Here is a 17,757-nt window from a genome sequence, read left to right on the forward strand (position 1 = left end):
CGTGCATTATCATCTAGTTCTGAAAATGTGAAACGAAATAAACATGTTAATTGCTAATCCTGATCATATTGTGACAAACTGGTTTAGATGCTGGTTAATGTAATTAATCACATCTTATTTGCCTTGTCATTGCTCTTTTTTCATGAAGGAATCTACTGGAGTGTCAGATGAAGATTTTATTTCATATGTAAGTAAATGGCGTGAGGTTTGGGCTTCCCTCATAGGAGGCTGCTGTAGGACAGCCCCCATCCATATCTGGAGCACTATCCAAGTAGTCTTTTGTCTTACCATCGCTACAGTAGTAACAACTCATCAACTTAGAGTCCTATTTTGAGAGAGAGAGAGAGAGAGAGAGAGGTAAATAAGAAGTAGAAAAGGGCTGGAATTTGAAGCTTTCCTTGTCGCCTTTTTTTTTTTGGTTGCTTGTAATAAGTTATCAGACTCTTGATTAACTGTGAGGTTGGAATTTTACAAAAAAAATTCTTGGTATCTGCTTTTTCCTATGTTAGACTAAAAGTATATATATTCAAATATGGATCTTTAGCCTTTTACCTTCTTTTAAAAGCTTTTTGTGGTCAGGACTCAGGAAATAACTTATTCAAGAGATTTATTATGTAGTGTGGGCAACCATTCTCTTTCCCCCTTCTTACGTTGGGGATGATGGGGTGATTGGGTTGTCTATTTCTGACATGACAAGAGAAGGTAGTTCTATCATTTAACATCTATGCCAGCTTTGAAGTTATCCATGTGGTAAACTAATTTCTTCCGGTCTCGGATTATGAATGGGGGTTGGATGATTCCATGACTCATTGACTTACCTTCGGTGTCCGATGATGGAATGATGGATCGCACCCCCCAAGCGGACTAAGCTTGGGTTCAAAAACAATGGTTTTGTACAATGGGATTTATATCTGTGGGAAAATGGGATTAACAAAAGCATTGTGCATGGGATCCAAAAGCCAGAGTTTAGCTATGTGATGATGAGAAGCGGTAAGCCTGTGAATTTCTTCCATGAGCCAGATGGTGGCTTCAGCTTTACAAGGATGGATTTTCCATCTTCAGTGGGCGATGTCCTTGATTGGTCTCACTGTTTTAGGAGAACATTGGTCAGATAATGTAGAGGCTTCCCATATAACTAACTGTTTGATGGATTTTCCAGGCCCTACCATGAGGTGAATGGAATAACTGATGCACGTTGAGAAGGAACTTGGTATCTGATTCATGTATTCTTGATACATTTTTGCTCGTATGATCATAACACCTGCGTCAAGGAGTATGTCTTACACTACCTTCACAATAGTTGTAACAACAAAAAGTAATTTAATGAATAAGCTAATTACGCAAACAGCTTAGGATGTACCAACAGGGTTCCATCCAATGGTGCAAGGAAACCAACAGAATGTGGGTTGTTCATGAAACAGGAGAAACTGTTTTAAATATTGGAAACTCGGTTTAAGGTATCAAGTTTTACTTCTGAGAAGCAGAAACTTACCAAGACCCAGTGCACCTCTTAGATGAGTACGATTTCAAAACGAGTAAGAAAGGGAGAAGTTCGACTAGAAGAGGAAATTGGAAGAAGAGAAGAATGGGTAACGGATGAATAGACTAACGGATAGGTTAAAGAGTGAGTGTTTTGGATTTTTTTTTTTAATTTTAATTAATATATAAAAAAATAGTTACTCTTTACTTAAATACATTCGGTAACTTCTATATACGTGGCAGTAGTAGTAGAGGTTTTAGATATGATATAGATTTCCATATTATAGTCGGGCCCATATTGTATATATGCTTATATGTAAAGGAAATTTATATATATTTTCAATTAATTTTATTTTTAAATTCATTATAAAACCCAATAAAAAATAACTATACAAAATTATATAAATTCTTCGAAACCTAATCAATTTACGCAAATTCGATCAAACCTTGCCTGAGCCCGAATCCAATCAGAATTGTATTGGACTAAGCTGGGATTGGGCCTAAATTTACCAATTTGAACTTGACTTCGGGTTGATCCACGCCCGAACCCGATAATGGAAAAAAATCGAGGGTTTTGACGATTCAAAAAACGATGCTGATTCTGATCCAACGGTGTCGAAGCGTTGGACAGGTTCGTCTCGAGACTCTCGACGTTGAAAGACACGTCAGAACCAGGTTCCTTATACCTTAAATCAGACGAATAGAGGGGTACAGTGGGAAAATGCGTAGTTATTTAATTTCTAAAGCAACGTAACTACCCTACAAAATGACACGTGTTTTAATTCCTATTGAGAAGTTTTCTCGCCAAAAAGTTCTTTTACTCTGACGTGGCAAATCGTCGTGGGCCAAACCGAAGCCTTTAAAAACCTCATGCCTTGAGCAGAAGCGCCAAAAACCCTTCTCATTCTCATTCTCTCTCCCTCTCTCTCAAGTTGAAGCCAATACGCTGAAGCGATTTCTGCTTTCTGGTGAGAGTTTCTTGATTTTGGTTTCTGTTGTCGAACTGTGTTTATCTTCTAAGTAAGGTCATTGGCGATTTTCTGATGTCTGATTCTCTTCCATTTCCCGTTTATATGGTCTTTTTTCTGTCCTTGAGATAACTATAGTCTTGCCTTTTCTTCTTTTTTCTGTTAATGGATGGACTAGGTTCTCTTCTAACAACATCTTCACTTCTTGATTGCTGATTACTTCTTTTTTTATGTTTATACTGTGTTCTTTGTATTCTCTATATGTAAGATTCTTTGAGGACTCGGGCGCAGCTACTTTTTCTTTTTCAATGATCAAGACCTATTTTTTGAATCTTTTTGCTTTTCAAAAACCTACTTACAAGAACTTTGTTAGGGGGAGAAATGCTTCAGCGGCCATCTTGTGTGTTATAACCAACATTTCCTAGATATTTGATCAATACTAACATACAGATATCTAGTGATGGCACAAATCACAAAGCCTGAATTCTGTTAACTACCGGATTTTGATTAATGTTCCCTTTTCCCCTACTTCACTAGGCGACATAATCCATTTGGAATTTTTACTCTTATGGTTTATGGTATTCTTATTTTAGTAACAATTCCTGAAGGTTGAACCAAGGGATTGACTAGTAGTTCATCTTTTACACCATGGTCAGGGGAAAATTCTGCATATCAAGACTGGCACAGAGATAGCTTCAAGATGACAAATGCATATAAGACTTGACTTCTTTTATACCCACCCTACAGTTCAAGCCATTTTTGTATTTTTGTAGAGATGACACCTGGTAATAGCAGTGCTGGCATCAGCCATGTGCCCATACTGCACAGAAATCTCCAAGATAATCCAGATACTGTAAGAGACATGACAGGAGCATTTCTGTCACATGATCAAACTATTGCAGTAAACAGTGATAGTGCTGTGTCTGGCACCACTCAATTCAATAGCTTTGAGAGCTCACTAATTGACAGAAGTCCTTTACACACCAGAGGTAACATTACCGGAGAATTACAATCTAGCAGTCAGGTTAGCCCAGCTGATGGTACTCAACTTGGCTTTTGTGCACCCCTCTTCAATGAATTTCATTGGCAACAGATTCATGGAAATTTTGTGCACCCTGGAGTTAGTACATCAGATCATCGTGACTCAATGATTGGCAACAATATCATGACAAATGTAGTTCGGCCTGATATACCTCATTCTTCGGAAAAACTTGATGGCAGTTTTTTGAAGCTTGGGTTAGGTGTTGATGCAATGGATGCTTTTCAATCTAGTTCTAATGTCCAAGGCAGAGGAATTAGTAATCATGATGGTGTGGATACTGGCACCCATACAAATATCCCCTATGTACCACAAGCTAGTGAGAACCTTTCTAATCTTAGCCACAACATGGGTGGTTGGACCTGGTCTAACAATGACAGCAATGTAATCAATTCCAGCAACAGTTCAAGTCCATTCAATATGTCCCAAACACCACAAGGTAACATGCAATATTTTCTTGCGATGCCAAATGACAGTATCTTACGTGTTGGACATAGCAGTGATGCAAGATATGCAAATATTGATCCTTACAGTGGGTTCCATGGTTATTCTGGCATTGCTACAAGATCCTGTAGTAGCATACAAGTTGATTTGCCAAATAATGAACAAGCCTGTCCATCTAGGGTGGTGCCTAGACCACCTAGTGTTATTCCAAGACCTTATGAATCTCCAGTGCAACGCCTCCACAGTTATCCGAATAATTTCAATAAAGCCCCAGCTGAATCTTCCATGGTTTCTTCTGCTGCCATTGAATCAAGACCTGTCAGTAGCACCCCAGCTGGGTTTATGGATAATAGACAAGGATGGCCATTCAGAGTAATGCCAAGACCTACTACTTCAATTCAAAGACCTAGTGGATCATATCCTTTTCAACTACACCAAGGTTATCATAACATTGGCTTCCCTTTAGAGTCTTCCATGGTTACTCCTGCTGTTGGGACTGTAAAACACAAAGCCATGCATGATCAGCCAGGTACGTAGTCGACAATCTGGCTTCATTTGTGTTTGACCATGTATTGCTATTAGTGAACATGGAATCCCTTGCTTCATATAATGTTTATTTTCACTCATCTATCTTATAATGATTAGGGCCTTACTTGGTATAATGGTAAAATCTTGGGCTGACAAATGTGAGAAAGTGGGCTCAAGTTTGAGAGTGGCCACTTTGTGCCAAAAAAAAATGAAAAAGAAAAGAAGAAAAGCCTAAGGTTAGGACTTTATCCAGTCTACACCTCCCAAGACCACAGATAACTGGGACCAATATTGATTGGTGGCCTTTTTTTTAATCTTCTAATGATTATTTTATCATCTTAAAATAATAGCTTCAGCAGTTCAAAGTTCAAATTAAGGAATCCTGGATACCGAGTTTGACATCTTTTTCTTCTTCACCACCCTTTTTATTAGTAAGCAGGTTTTTTCATTAGATATTAAAATGTTAAATTACAAAGGCAGGGCTAAAGATCTAGCCCCCATTAAAGATTGTTTCAATCCTGATTACAGTTCTGCCCAGAACAACTGTTCCCTAGACACCACCTGCTTGGCCAGCAAGTCAGCTATCCCGTTTTATCTTTACTTGTTCCAATTGGTTTCTAGTACTAGGATGAAGTTATAAATGTACTTGTGGAAACCCATTAGCCAATGCTGGTCACAGTAATCTGGGGTCTTAGGAGGGATGGCCTATTTATCAATGTTCAGAAAACCGACCAGGCATAGAACCAGAGAAGGGAGAGGTTCACGGGTCAGAGGTTCAACTGGGGTCGAACCATGATGATGTGGTATATACATATATATACTACGGGTCATATAAATACTATATATAATATATTTTATAACTTGTAATATATTAAATATGGAAGTTAGATGGTAAGTTCCTTAATTTTTAAAGCAAATGACTAGGGTCAAGTCTCTTAATTTACATTTTCTTTAAAATACGTGTATAATAAAGTAATCTTTTTATTATCCCCTTATTGTAAGTACACCTCTGTATTTATATTCAGTCTTGCATTCAATCTAACTGATTTATGACAGAATTATAACAACTTGCCAACTTGTTTGATTTAGTTAACTCCAACTTGATTCAGTTAACTCCAGCTGTCTTTGCACTGGCTTCCTTATGCTGAGGTGGCCTTCTTCTCCTTCTAGAATATACTTGTAGTTCTTGCTCCCTTGTGCCTCTAACACCTTTTGTCAAAAAGAAGGTCCAACTCTCAAAAAAGAGATCAGTTGGATGTCCTTAAATAGATCATGTTCACCCAGCCAACAACAAAGTAAACCTATAAGATTATTTTAACATCCTCAATGCTTGAAACTTTATGGTCAAAGATTTGATGATTTCTTTCCTTCCAAATTAGCTGAAAGATAGCAGCTGGGAGGGTATTCCACAAAAGTTTACCCTCCTGTTCATATCCCTAGCTGCGCAGCCTTGCGAAAGTTGGATAACAGATTCAGGAAGCAAAAAGGAATACCAAAGCCAGATAGTGTCCACAGTTGCTGGGAAAATCTGCAACGGAGAAAGAGGTGGTTGATGAACTCTGGTCCATCATTTCAAAGAGAGCAAGAGAGCTTGGCAGGGGAATTCGTCTTCTCAATAACCTGTCTAAAGTAAGGCATCTTCCATGAGCTGCTGTCCAACCCAGAAAAGCCACCTTTGAGGGGATGTAGGGGAACCCAAATTTTATCTAAAGGGAAATCAGGAAACAATCTCCTTGCTGTAGGGAGAGAGAGCTGAAGGCTGGGCCCAAATTTTATCAAAGGACCAGATCTTTCATCTTCTAAGAGGGGGCTTAGGATTGAAGTTTTGAAGATGGTTCAGTAAATCATCCATAGGGCCCACTTCCCAGTCATTTATATTCTTTCTAAAGGCTGGGCCCCAAATAAACTCCTCATTAACCTGATCATAGCAATCTTCCACCACAACATCTTTATCAATGGAAATATCAAAAAGGGAAGGGAATCCTTTTCTCCATTGTGGGGTCTCCAGACCAAATATGCTTCCAGAACTGGATCTGGTTTCCTCTGCCTGACCTGTAGCTTGATTCCTTTCAAATAATCAGGGAGAATTTTGTGAATGTTGCTCGAGACTGTACACCGCAGAGGAGAAAGGCCAGGGCCAGAATCTGACCCAAGGGATGAGAGCCCATATTTTCCAGCTTTAACTCTTCTTCATAGACTTTCTCTTTCCTTCTCTACAACCATTTACCAAGGAGAGATCTGTTGACTTGCCTAAGGCTTTTGATACCTAGACCACCCAATTTCCTATGCTGGCAAGCAATGTTCCAGTTTACTGTTTACCAAGTAGAACTTGAAACTACTTCTCCACCCATCCCATAAGAAGGATATCATCTTCTTCTCCAGCTGCTTGGTCACCCCTGCAGGTATTTAACAAGGAAAGGTAGAGAATAAAGAGGGAGGATAGAACACATTTTAACATAATGAGCTTTTCCCCTTTAGTTAAATATTTAGATTTCCATGTGGTAAGATTCCTGTCGAACCTCTCAAGGACTGTGGCAAGATTCCTGTCGAACCTCTCAAGGGCTGTGTCCTAAATTCTTCTGGAATTGCTTTTTGCACCAAAGGGTATACCAAGATAGTGGTTGGTAACTTCCCAACTTTGCAGCCCAAGATACCCACCAAATGTCCTGCTACATTACCTTCTCCAGATAGCATTATTTCACTTCTTGATAAATTTATTTTCGGACCTGAAGCAGCTTCAAACCACCTTAGAACATAACCCAAATAAGTTAGCTGATCAAATGAGGCATCACAGAAAAAGATAGCATCGTCAGCAAATTGGACTAAAGGGAGTTGCTCCTAATAAGTTACCTGAAGCATCCTGTATCATTATGTTAAGTGGATAAAGGGGAGATATGCTTTAGGACTGTTGTGCATGCCACTAAAACTGAAGAAGAGATTGCATAAGATGGCTATAAGATAGCTCTTTGTGCAGTAGAAACAAAAGGAGCAGTAATGGGATCTTGAGTTGGATGAGTCCCAGATTCATAGTAGTGAAACTAAAAATAAGCATAAAGAGAACTTAGGTATCACAATCGTTTTCATTTGTGAAGTCAAGACCGGTGAATGCACCATTTAGAATAAGTGATGTGAAGAAGGCCAAAACAGCATGGGTCTAGTATACTGGTAATTGAGTAAAGATGTTCTACTTCATTCTTTACAAAAACATGTGACTTCTGATAGAGTTGAATGGAGAAAAGGATTTATTCTATCACCCCATTTGGGTGATATAAAGCAGGCAGAATGATGATACTGTTTGGATCTGTAAGCTCAGAATGGCCTTTTGAACATGGTTCTGGTACGATATGTCATCCAATTATAACTTACAACCAATCAATCTACTACATGTAGTGCACTCAAAGCTTAAAACAATAGAATTGTACTTATTCCTCACTTTAAGACCATAGACAAAGGGAGAATATGTTATCTATGGCTAATCAATACCCAATGGAAAGCATTGTATAACACACACAGACACACATACATATGTGTCTATCATATTTATGCTCTGTTTTATTGTTTTGAAGTTATGCAAGCCATTATTTCTTCCTTTGTGCATCTTCTAGGAATGTATTTTGGGTTAATTGTTTTTTTCTTACCCCAAAATTTACTCCGGGGGGGGGGGGGGGTGGCACCTTAAGATTTTATTATCAATATCAGAAAATCAACAATTACAGGGGAGGACATAGCCCGCCTTGCCCCAAGCCCAAGAACAATGCAAGAAACTCTCAAAAATGAAAAAAAAAAATCCCAAGCCCAAAATCTATTTACAACGAATTCTAGAAAGCAACAAAGCATCATCAAAAAGTAAAAGCTGAATGTTCTGTGGAAATGAATTCTTGGAGTCAAAGAGAAGGTTTTCTGAACTGGCACATGCCAGGTTAGCTAAACCATTTGCCACTGTATTCCCCTCTCTTAGAATATGAGTGTAGGGCACCTGAATGTCCTCAGATAATTCTGTTATATTGTATAACCATGGAAGTGTGGTCCATGGGGGAGATGACTCACCAGTTAGGACCTGAACCGTCGTCAAGGAATCACTTTCTACCACTAGTCTCAAGATTCCTAATGCCTTGGCATAGTATATATCATCCCGGATCACTCTGGATTCTGCTATTATGTTCGTTGTGCAGTCATAAAATGAAGCAAAAGCAAGGACAAGCTGCCCATGGTCAGAGCGAAAGACACCTCCACCACCTTACCTGGATTATCTATGGAGGCTCCATCTACATTCACCTTGTACCAACCTGGACTTGGGAATTTCCAGAGCACCAGCCTAGTCCTTGGACGATGAGATCGCAAAGGACGAACCCCCAAAGTTGTCTACAAAACTGGGGTCTTGATTCGGTGTTGACCAACAAGTTTCATGCACCCATTTCAGGACTTTAGCAATTATCAAATCCACCGTTTTAGTGCACCTGTCATACCTACACCTGCATCTCTCTTTCCATAACTCCCACATAATAAAGAGAGGGATCGATGCAAGTATTTCTTTCACTTGAGAATGACCGCCACTGCCCATTTCTAACCAGTACAGAAGTCTGTCTTTTGCCGACTGCGTGTGAATAAGGGGAACACCACACAAAGAGCTAAATTTTGTCACACCTTAACTGCCATCTTACCAAAAACAAGCAGATGATTCTTAGTTTCAATTTTCCTGTTAGCACAACAAACACAAGCTGAAACTACCAGGATGCCAAGTCTTCTTATACTCTCACGTAGGAATATCCCCTTTCAAAAGCTTCCAAGCAAAGAACGAAATTTTTGGAGGAATTCTTTTATTCCAAACTAAAGTGCCTGAACAAAGGAGCCCCTCGTGTAGAGATAGCTCTCCAAGTTGAGCTGCAAGAGAAGGAACCATTTGAAGTAAGCTACCAAATTCTAACATCCATAGCATTCTTAATAACAATTGAGAGAAGCCAGATGAGAGATAATGTGTGAAGGAAGATTATGGTCAATTCGGTCCCAATGCCAAGTGCATGAGTGGCCAAAATATTCTCTCTCCCTACAGACCAACCCCTGAACAATTGCAGTCAATTTTCTCTTGAAATCAATTTGCTTAGTACTTCAGCCACCAAAGTGAACAGAAAAGGAGAGAGAGGGTCACCTTGTTTAAGTCCCCTAAAGCCCTCAAAGAAATCATACACCATCCCATTAATAATAGTTGAGTAGTGAGTAGACCGCAGGCAACTCTTAATCCATTTACACAACTCTCCAAATCCACACCTCCTCATAATATCAATTAAGAAGTTCCAGTCCACCAAGTCATAGGCTTTTTCCAAATCCAATTTGACAGCCACTCCCCTTCTCTTTAATCTTTTTTGAGCCTCCACACATTCATTAGCAATAAGAATTTTGTCAATGATCTGCTTGTCCTATACAAAGGCCCCTTGAGACTGTGAAATCAATGGGGGGGGGATCACTTTCATAATCCTCAAAGACAACACTTTTTCTATAACCTTATAAATGCTTGTGACTAGACTTCTAGGTTAATACATGCAAGGAATTGAGGAAGAACACTATGGATAGCTTTTCAAGGAGTTTCCATGGTAGCCCGACGAGATGCACCAACATCCCGGCCATTCTCTACAATCCCATGAATACTAACTGTCACCTCATGCCAAAGTCTACCTCTCTCTAGTGGCCAGCTCCATAACCACTTACCCAACAAGGTCAAATTCTTAAGATTAAGATTGCCTAGACCTGCCCAACTCTCCTCTTTAACCCAACAAACAATGTTCCACCTAACTAAGTGGTCTCTCTTCTCTCCTCCCAACTCCTAGAGGAAGTCTGTCATTAGCTTCTCTAATTTCTTTGCCTCTCTAGTTGGGATCCTAAAGATAATGAGGAAGTAAACTGGTAGGTTTGCTAGTGTGGCCCTAATCAAGGTAACTTCATCTCCTAAGGATTAATAATTCCTATTCCAAGTTGCTATTCTTTTTTCAAATTTCTCCAACACTAGTGCCCAACAACTTTCCTTGGGGTTTCCACCTAATGGGAGACCCAAGTAGGACAAAGGCCAAGAGGAAATGGGACAATCTAAACAACCTACAATAGAACCAATGGTCTAGTCACCCAAGTTAATGCACACCACACAACTCTTATCCAAATTTATTTTTAGGTTTTAGATGCCTTCAAGAGATTCTAGTAGAGCTTTGAGGTTCCTTACCTTACCTAAGTCATTTCCTTCATAAAAAATTATAATATCATCAGCAAATTGGAGATGGGAAACTAGAATACCATTTCTACCTATTCTCCAGCCACTTATTACCTCATCCCTATAAGCTTTTGAGATCAACTTGCTAAACACATCAGCTACAGGTGTGAATAGGACTGGTGAAAGGGAATCACCCTATCTAAGGCCTCTACAAATTGAGAAAATGTCTTTTACCACTCCATTAACTAACATAGAATAACAACAACTTATACAACCGAACTCCTAGTTACACCATCTCTCTCCAAAACCACAATTCTTGAGCACTTCTAGTAGAAAATGTCAATCCACCAAATTATAAGCCTTTTCTAAATCTATCTTATGCACAAACCCTTTTCATCCAGATCTTCTCATATCCTCTATACACTCATTCAGTGATTTAAAAGGCGTGCCTAGGCGCACAGGTGAGGTGCATTTTGGGGTATGCACCTCACCCAGGTTCGAGAACCCCCTATTTGCTAATGTTGTTCATTCATTCATTGCAATAAAATATCTTCTTAACAGGCAATGAAAGTTATAAAATCATTATTTTTTATGTGAGAAATAAGAATTTTAAACCCTAACATAGACTTGTTCGGGCTTGCCTTAACGGGCATGGTACAAAGGCGACTCGTAGAATCAAGAATGCAATATGTTTTACATCACATTAGCTACTTAAAGCAATGCAATTAAGGAAAAAAAGAGATTGTGGGTTTTACATGCTTGAAAATGCTTTATATATTTGCTTTTATTTTTAAATTTTCATTTGAATACGCTTTACATGTTATGTTATGTATTTTAATTTTAAATAATAGGTTTTTTAAATCATTTATTTTAAATTTTAAGTTTATATTTTTTATTGACATTATGTTTATTATTCTTTTGAATTTTTTTTTGCATTTTCTTAAAATTTTTGGCTTTTTTTTTTTATTTTTTAGCCTTTTTTTGTAATTTTGTACCTTGCTTAAAAAGGCGCACACCTTGCCTTGCACCTTGTGCCTCAGGCGCAAATTGGCCCTTGCGCGTTTTTTGCACCTTGTGCTTTTAAAACACTGCACTCATTAGCTATTAAAATCTGGTTAGTTATTTGTCTTCCTTGCACAAAAGCCCCTTGAGTTTATTGATAAAAAAAGCCCCTTTAGTTTGGTTGATAATCGAGGGGAGTACTACTATAATCTTCAAAGACAAAACCTTGGCAAAGATTTTATAGATATTAGTCACCAAGTTGATAGGCTTAAAATCCTTGGGGTGTCTAGTCTCTACCTTCTTAGGGACCAAGGCTAAAAAAAGTGGCATTTACTCCTGGGCTGACTTTGTGTTGTGTTGTAAACTCACTAAAAACCTTAAGCAAGTCTTCTTTAACCACATCCTAGCAATCTTGGTAAAAGCCATCGTAAACCCATCTGGATCCAAGGCCTTTAATCTATCCATTGAGAACATTGCTTGTCTTATCTCCTCCTCAAAATCCCTTTCTAACCAATTGGCACTTATTTAGATTTGGCCTAACTAAACCTTCCATGCTCAACCTAGTATTTGAAGGCCTTCTAAGTATTGATTTAAAATGATCCACAAAGCCCTAGCTATCTCATCCTGAGTGGTAAGCTCTTCCCATTGACTCCTAGTTGGCCACAAAGTTCTTTCTCCTTCTCCCATTTTCCAAAGCATGAAAGTATTTTGTATTACCATCCCTTTCTTTGATCCATTTATGTCTTGATTTTTGCCTTCAAGAAATTTCCTCCCTTAAAAGGGCTTCTTGCAGTTCCTTTTTAAGTTTCCACATCAACTCTCTCTCTTGCTCATTCAAAGCACTTTGAGACTCTTTTAAATCTAAAGTCTCAATCTAGGACAATAAACCAACATTTTGTAACTCCGATCTCCCAAACCTGTCCTTATTCCATTCTTTCAAATTGGACTTTAGTTTCTTTATTTTATTTTATTTTTGTGAAATTGTATCCCCAAATCTCACCCCCTCAACTCTTCACTCCACCAATCCTTAACCTTGTTTAGGAGATCCAGATGTGTTAGCCACATATTTTCAAACCTTGTTACCCCAAATCTCATCCTCTAGTAGTTCTCTCAACCTTCTTTTTTTTTTTTGATAAATGAGTAAGATTTTATTAGACCAGAAAATAAGAGTTACATGAAACCCATGGAAAGGCACGAGATGCGACCTTTCCTTTAAATCTAGTTACAGAATTATAAGTACAAAAGAAATTACACAGAAGTCCAAAATAAAGTATCTCGAAGAACCCCTTGTTTCGCAAGTGAATCAGCCATTGAGTTTGCTGATCTGCCTACCCACTGAACTCTGATTGTCATATTCCTTGTTAACCATTTAACCTTTTTGAGAAGACCTCTAAAACCCCAAATCATAGTGTCCAGATCCTTTAGCCAACCCACTATCACCTGGGAATCCCCTTCAATAATCAAATGCTCTTTGCCTAGCTGATTTGCAAGCTTGATTCCTTGTACAGCAGCAAGTAGTTCTCTCAACCTTCATTGAACAAAAACCTATCCAACTTCGAGCAAAGGGGGTTTTCTTGGAAATTAGACCAAGTAAAATTGGCTTGCAACAAAGGGATCTTGTTACAAGTATTAACTAGTTGTGATCAAATGTTGTCCATTGTTGGTTTCATCACAAAACCTAATTACATTAAAATCTCCACCCAAGCACCAGGGGCCATCGTAGAGACCTTGTATGTCATATAGTTCTTCCCACATCTCATTTCTCTCTCTGTAATTGTTTGGCCCATATATGTTTATTAGCACCCAAGTGAAACTATCCTCCACATTTTTAAATTTTATTGACATAGAGAATCGACCTATCAACTCCTCCACTAATTCCAACACATCTTCCCTCCAAATTATAATCAAACCTCCCAGGGATCCTTAAGAAGGAGCCAAAGTCCAACTCATTCGTCTTTCTTTCCACACACTTCTAACCCATCTCCTATCTAACTTTGCCAATTTAGTTTCTTGTATCACCACTATATTAGGACATTCTCTTCTTAGTAAATCTTTATTATCCTCCTCTATTTTGCACTACCCAAAACCCTCACATTCCAACTTATGATTTTTATTTGGAGAGCACTCGAGGCAAAAATCCCTTCATTCCCCTCAGGGAACCACTCCTTATTTAGGATCCTACTCTCCCCTCTGCCACTAAACTTAATGTTGCCCTCAATATTTGAAATCGATCCCTTTACCACAAACTTCTTTAAGTTTTGTTTTTTCTTTTTTCATTCCACTTCTCTAGTCAAAGTTGTAGGTTCAACTTCAATCCCATTGCTTTGGACAAGCTTAAAGACTTATTTTTTTATGGGATTTTGGGCTTCTTTTCACTTATCTTTTCTACACCCTCACCAACTTGGAAACTCTCTATACAACTTCTTGAACATATGTCAAATTTGATGGTGAACTTTGAAAAAAGTTGTATAGTTGGAGTCAATATGGGGGAAAGGGAGATTGGGGAGTATGCAGATATGTTGGGTTGTGTAGTGTCTAACTGGCCTTTAACCTACTTGGGCTTACCTTTGGGGGATAATCCTCAGAGATGATTTCTGGGCCCCTATAGTGGAGAGAGTTGAAAAGAGACTTGCCAGCTAGAAAAGAAATTATTTGTCTCTTGGAGGGAGAATCACATTAATTAGGTCTAAATTGGCTAACCTTCCTATATATTTTTTGTCAGTTTTTAGGATACCGGTGAAGGTGGCTAATAGGTTGGAAAAGCTAATGAGAGATTTTCTATGGGAGCCGGGGGAGGAGAAGAGGGACCATATGGTCAAGTGGGAGGTAGTCTGTAGAGGTAAAAAAGGAGGGTTGGGTATTGGTAATATTAGGGTTAAGAATCTTGCATTATTATGGAAATGGTTGTGGAGATTCTCATTGGAGAAAGAAAGGTTGTGGGTTAAGGTGGTGGGAAGTATACATGGACTGGCAAACAATGGTTGGGACTTAGGAATTCTAGCACGGGTTACAAGAGCTTCTCCTTGGAGAGCTATCCAAGCCATCTTGCCTCTATTTTCTCCATGGATCAAGTATGACTTGCATTCTGATAACCTTATCAAATTCTGGGAACATGTTTGGGTTGGGGATTCCCCTTTAAAAGATCAATTTCTGGGCCTTTTTGCTATGTCTTCCCTTAAGAATGAACCAATTTCATCCTTTATTGTTCCTTCCAATTCACCTTCTGGGTTGGTTGGAATTTAAGTTTGAGAAGAGGTGTTAGGGATACAGAGTTTTCCAGTACTATAGCCTTACTATCTCTTCTTGAAGGGGTATTCATTGAGCCGTCTAAAGCAGATAACAGAATTTGGACACTAACTCCCTCGGGTTCATACACTTGTGCTTCTTTTTTCAAAGCACTGTTACCTTCTCATCCGGTTGGTTCTTTTCCTGTTAAAGAAGTGTGGTGTCGACCTATACCTCCTAAGGTTGGGGGTTTTTGTTGGGAGGCCTTCCTGGGAAGAGTTAATACAGGGGATCTACTCCAAAGGATAAGACCCAACAGCTGCTTGGCTCGTCATTGGTGTGTTGTCTGTAAGTCCGATGGTGAGTCTGGATATCATTTACTAATATCTTGTCAGTTTGTTAAAGCTATTTGGGTATGGTTTACTTCTCTGTTTGGTTGTAGGTGGACTCCCCCTTTGAATGTTCCAAGCTTGTTTTCCTCCATACCTAATTGGCCAACTAAAAGGGCTAAAATCATGTGGAGGTGTGGTAGAGCTGCAGTCTGTTGGACAGTGTGGGAGGAGAGGAACTCAAGGATCTTCTCAAATAAAGAGAGAAGCGTGGAAGAAGTCATGGAGATCATCCATATTAGGATGGTACAATGGTTGAGAACATTGGAGCTGTTCAACGTATTCCAAGTTGATGAGCTGTTAAGGAATTGGAAGGAGATTGCAGATTCATGTTTATGTTGGAAGATATTAAAAGTTTGCTGGACTCCTCCACCCCTTGGGTTCACTAAACTGAACTTTGATGGTAGCAGCATAGGGAACCCAGGGCCTTCCGGATTTGGGTTCACTAAGTTAGCCATGTACTTTGGGCCGATTGGGGTGGGTGACTCTTTGAGGGCTTAGATTTTAGCATCTATTGAAGGGATTCAAAGGGTCAAGGAAATGAATATCAAAAAAGTGGTTATAGAAGGTGATTCTGAAGCGGTGGTGAAGTGGCTAAAAGAGGACAGTGCTATGATGTGGAAATACAGCAATGAAAAGAGGAAGTATAAGTGGTTAACCAAGGACATGGAAATTCAATGTACATGGATAAAGAGAAGTGCAAATGCATGGCTGATGGTCTAGCTAGGCAAGGGATAAATAGAGATACATTATTCTGGGCTGTTTTGTAATCACTGCATGGTCAAAAAGTCACTTGGGTAGCTGGAGTTAAGACTTTTTAGCTCCATCCCTTTGTAAACCTGATTTTTATCATTAATAAAATTTCACTGTTACTGATAAAAAAAGGCACAAATTTGATTCCAAATCCTCTTGTTTTTTTTTTCTTCAATGACACTATCCCTCTCTTCTTCATAACCTATAACAAGCATAAAACGTGTATCAGTAGCAAAACTCGAATTTACAGGGTTACACGAGTACACATGAGTCAAGAGGTGAACTATAAGGGTTGGGAGGCCCACATTGGAAATCCCAAGCAAGATCCTTCCCTCTGCTTGTTGTTGTTGTGAAGGAGTTGCACGGGAAGAGGACACTTAGGTGGCTTTCCCCTTCCTGGTGTTGCGAAGCAAACCTCCTTGGTGATTTCCTGCCCTTGTATGCTAATATCCTGGGGGAGCTGAGATACCAGGATAGGATCCCTGTACACCATCCAGTGGATGTCATTCGGTGACTGTTTGACATCAGCAGGCCATCCTATAGGAGAAGATAGTAGAAAAGAGTGCCCAAGAGCCTCTGCCTACTTTGATACCAAAATGTCATTCTATGGTTTGTAGAGAGAGAGAGAGAGAGAGAGAGAGAAGGGAAGAAGAAGAGGAAGAATAGAGTTCTTTCGAATGAGTGGTGTTACTGTTCACACCCTTAAACTTGATATTTATATTTTGAAGAAAAAATTACAAGAAAGCCCTTACCTGGGTCCCCAAATACAAAATGATAAGGAAAAAAACCAAAAAAAAAGACCCTTGCCCAAGCATTCTCAGCAGAATTTTTTTTTTTTCACTAGCATCTTAGGAACCAAGGTTTTAAAAATCTAACCTGGAAAAGGAACTACTTTGGCCACTGGTTTTCAGATCAGTAGTTCAATTATCTGGTCCAAATGGATCATCCCGTGATGTTTTGAAAAATAAAAATAAAAAATGACATAAAAACCATTCATCGGGTTGAATGGTTTAGTAATTCAACCATCTGGGTCAGTAGTTTGTTGACCAAGTAATTTTTTTTTTTTTTTTGTAAATTTTGGGCCAAGTATAAAACAGAACCAAACAGTTGACCGGTTTCCGGGTCGAACAGTTCACTGCTCGGGTCAACAGCAGTTTTAAAACCATGTTATGGACAAGAGGTTTTAAACTAAGATTAAAGCAGAATATAGGCAGTGTAAAATTAATAGTAATTAGAGTGGAAATCAAGGTAATATTAGGACTAAAAACCAAAAGATGTCTTAATTTGACCTCTTCTAGTTACCTTGGTTAGGCATAAAAAGGGAGATATTAGGAGGATTTTCTCCATAGAATTAGGGCATTACAGGTAAAATGAAGAGGTTTACTGTAACTCCTATGCACAATAGAATACCACTTAGGCTAAAAGGAAGATTTTATAAAATGTGTATAAAGCCAGAAATGTTGTACAAAGGGTATTGGTCATCAAGAAATAACATGTTGTCTAAAATGAGTATAGAAGAAACAAGAATGTTGAAAACTTGAAATGGATGAGTGGAAAACATCAAAGGATAGGACAATGAGTGAACATATTCATAGGAACCTAGGAGTAGCCCCAGTAGGTAACAAAATGAGAAAAAGTACACTAAAATGGTTTGGTCACATATAGAGGAGACTATCTACAGAACCAATGAGAAGTGATCTATTCCAAATTGAAGGATTTAGAAAAGCTAAGGGC

At 38.8% G+C, this 17,757-nt stretch overlaps 1 protein-coding gene across 3 annotated transcripts in view; it reads left to right on the top strand.

Annotated features, from left to right (window-relative positions):
* Nucleotides 1–2,385: 2,385 nt before the first annotated feature.
* Nucleotides 2,386–17,757, top strand: part of LOC148843485 (uncharacterized) — a 36,035-nt gene continuing 20,663 nt past the window's right edge. For all 3 annotated transcript variants that reach the window (XR_016103749.1, XM_088959658.1, XM_088959659.1), the window contains exons 1-2: nt 2,386–2,447; nt 3,104–4,459. Coding sequence is in view for 2 of the 3 variants with exons in the window: in XM_088959658.1 (XP_088815784.1) it covers nt 3,223–4,459 (1,237 nt within the window). In the remaining variant the exon portion in view is untranslated. The remainder of the gene's footprint in view (nt 2,448–3,103; nt 4,460–17,757) is intronic.

Source organism: Nelumbo lutea, chromosome 8 (assembly GCF_056320005.1).
Source record: "Nelumbo lutea isolate HS-2025 chromosome 8, American lotus-T2T, whole genome shotgun sequence".
Classification (NCBI taxonomy): domain Eukaryota; kingdom Viridiplantae; phylum Streptophyta; class Magnoliopsida; order Proteales; family Nelumbonaceae; genus Nelumbo; species Nelumbo lutea.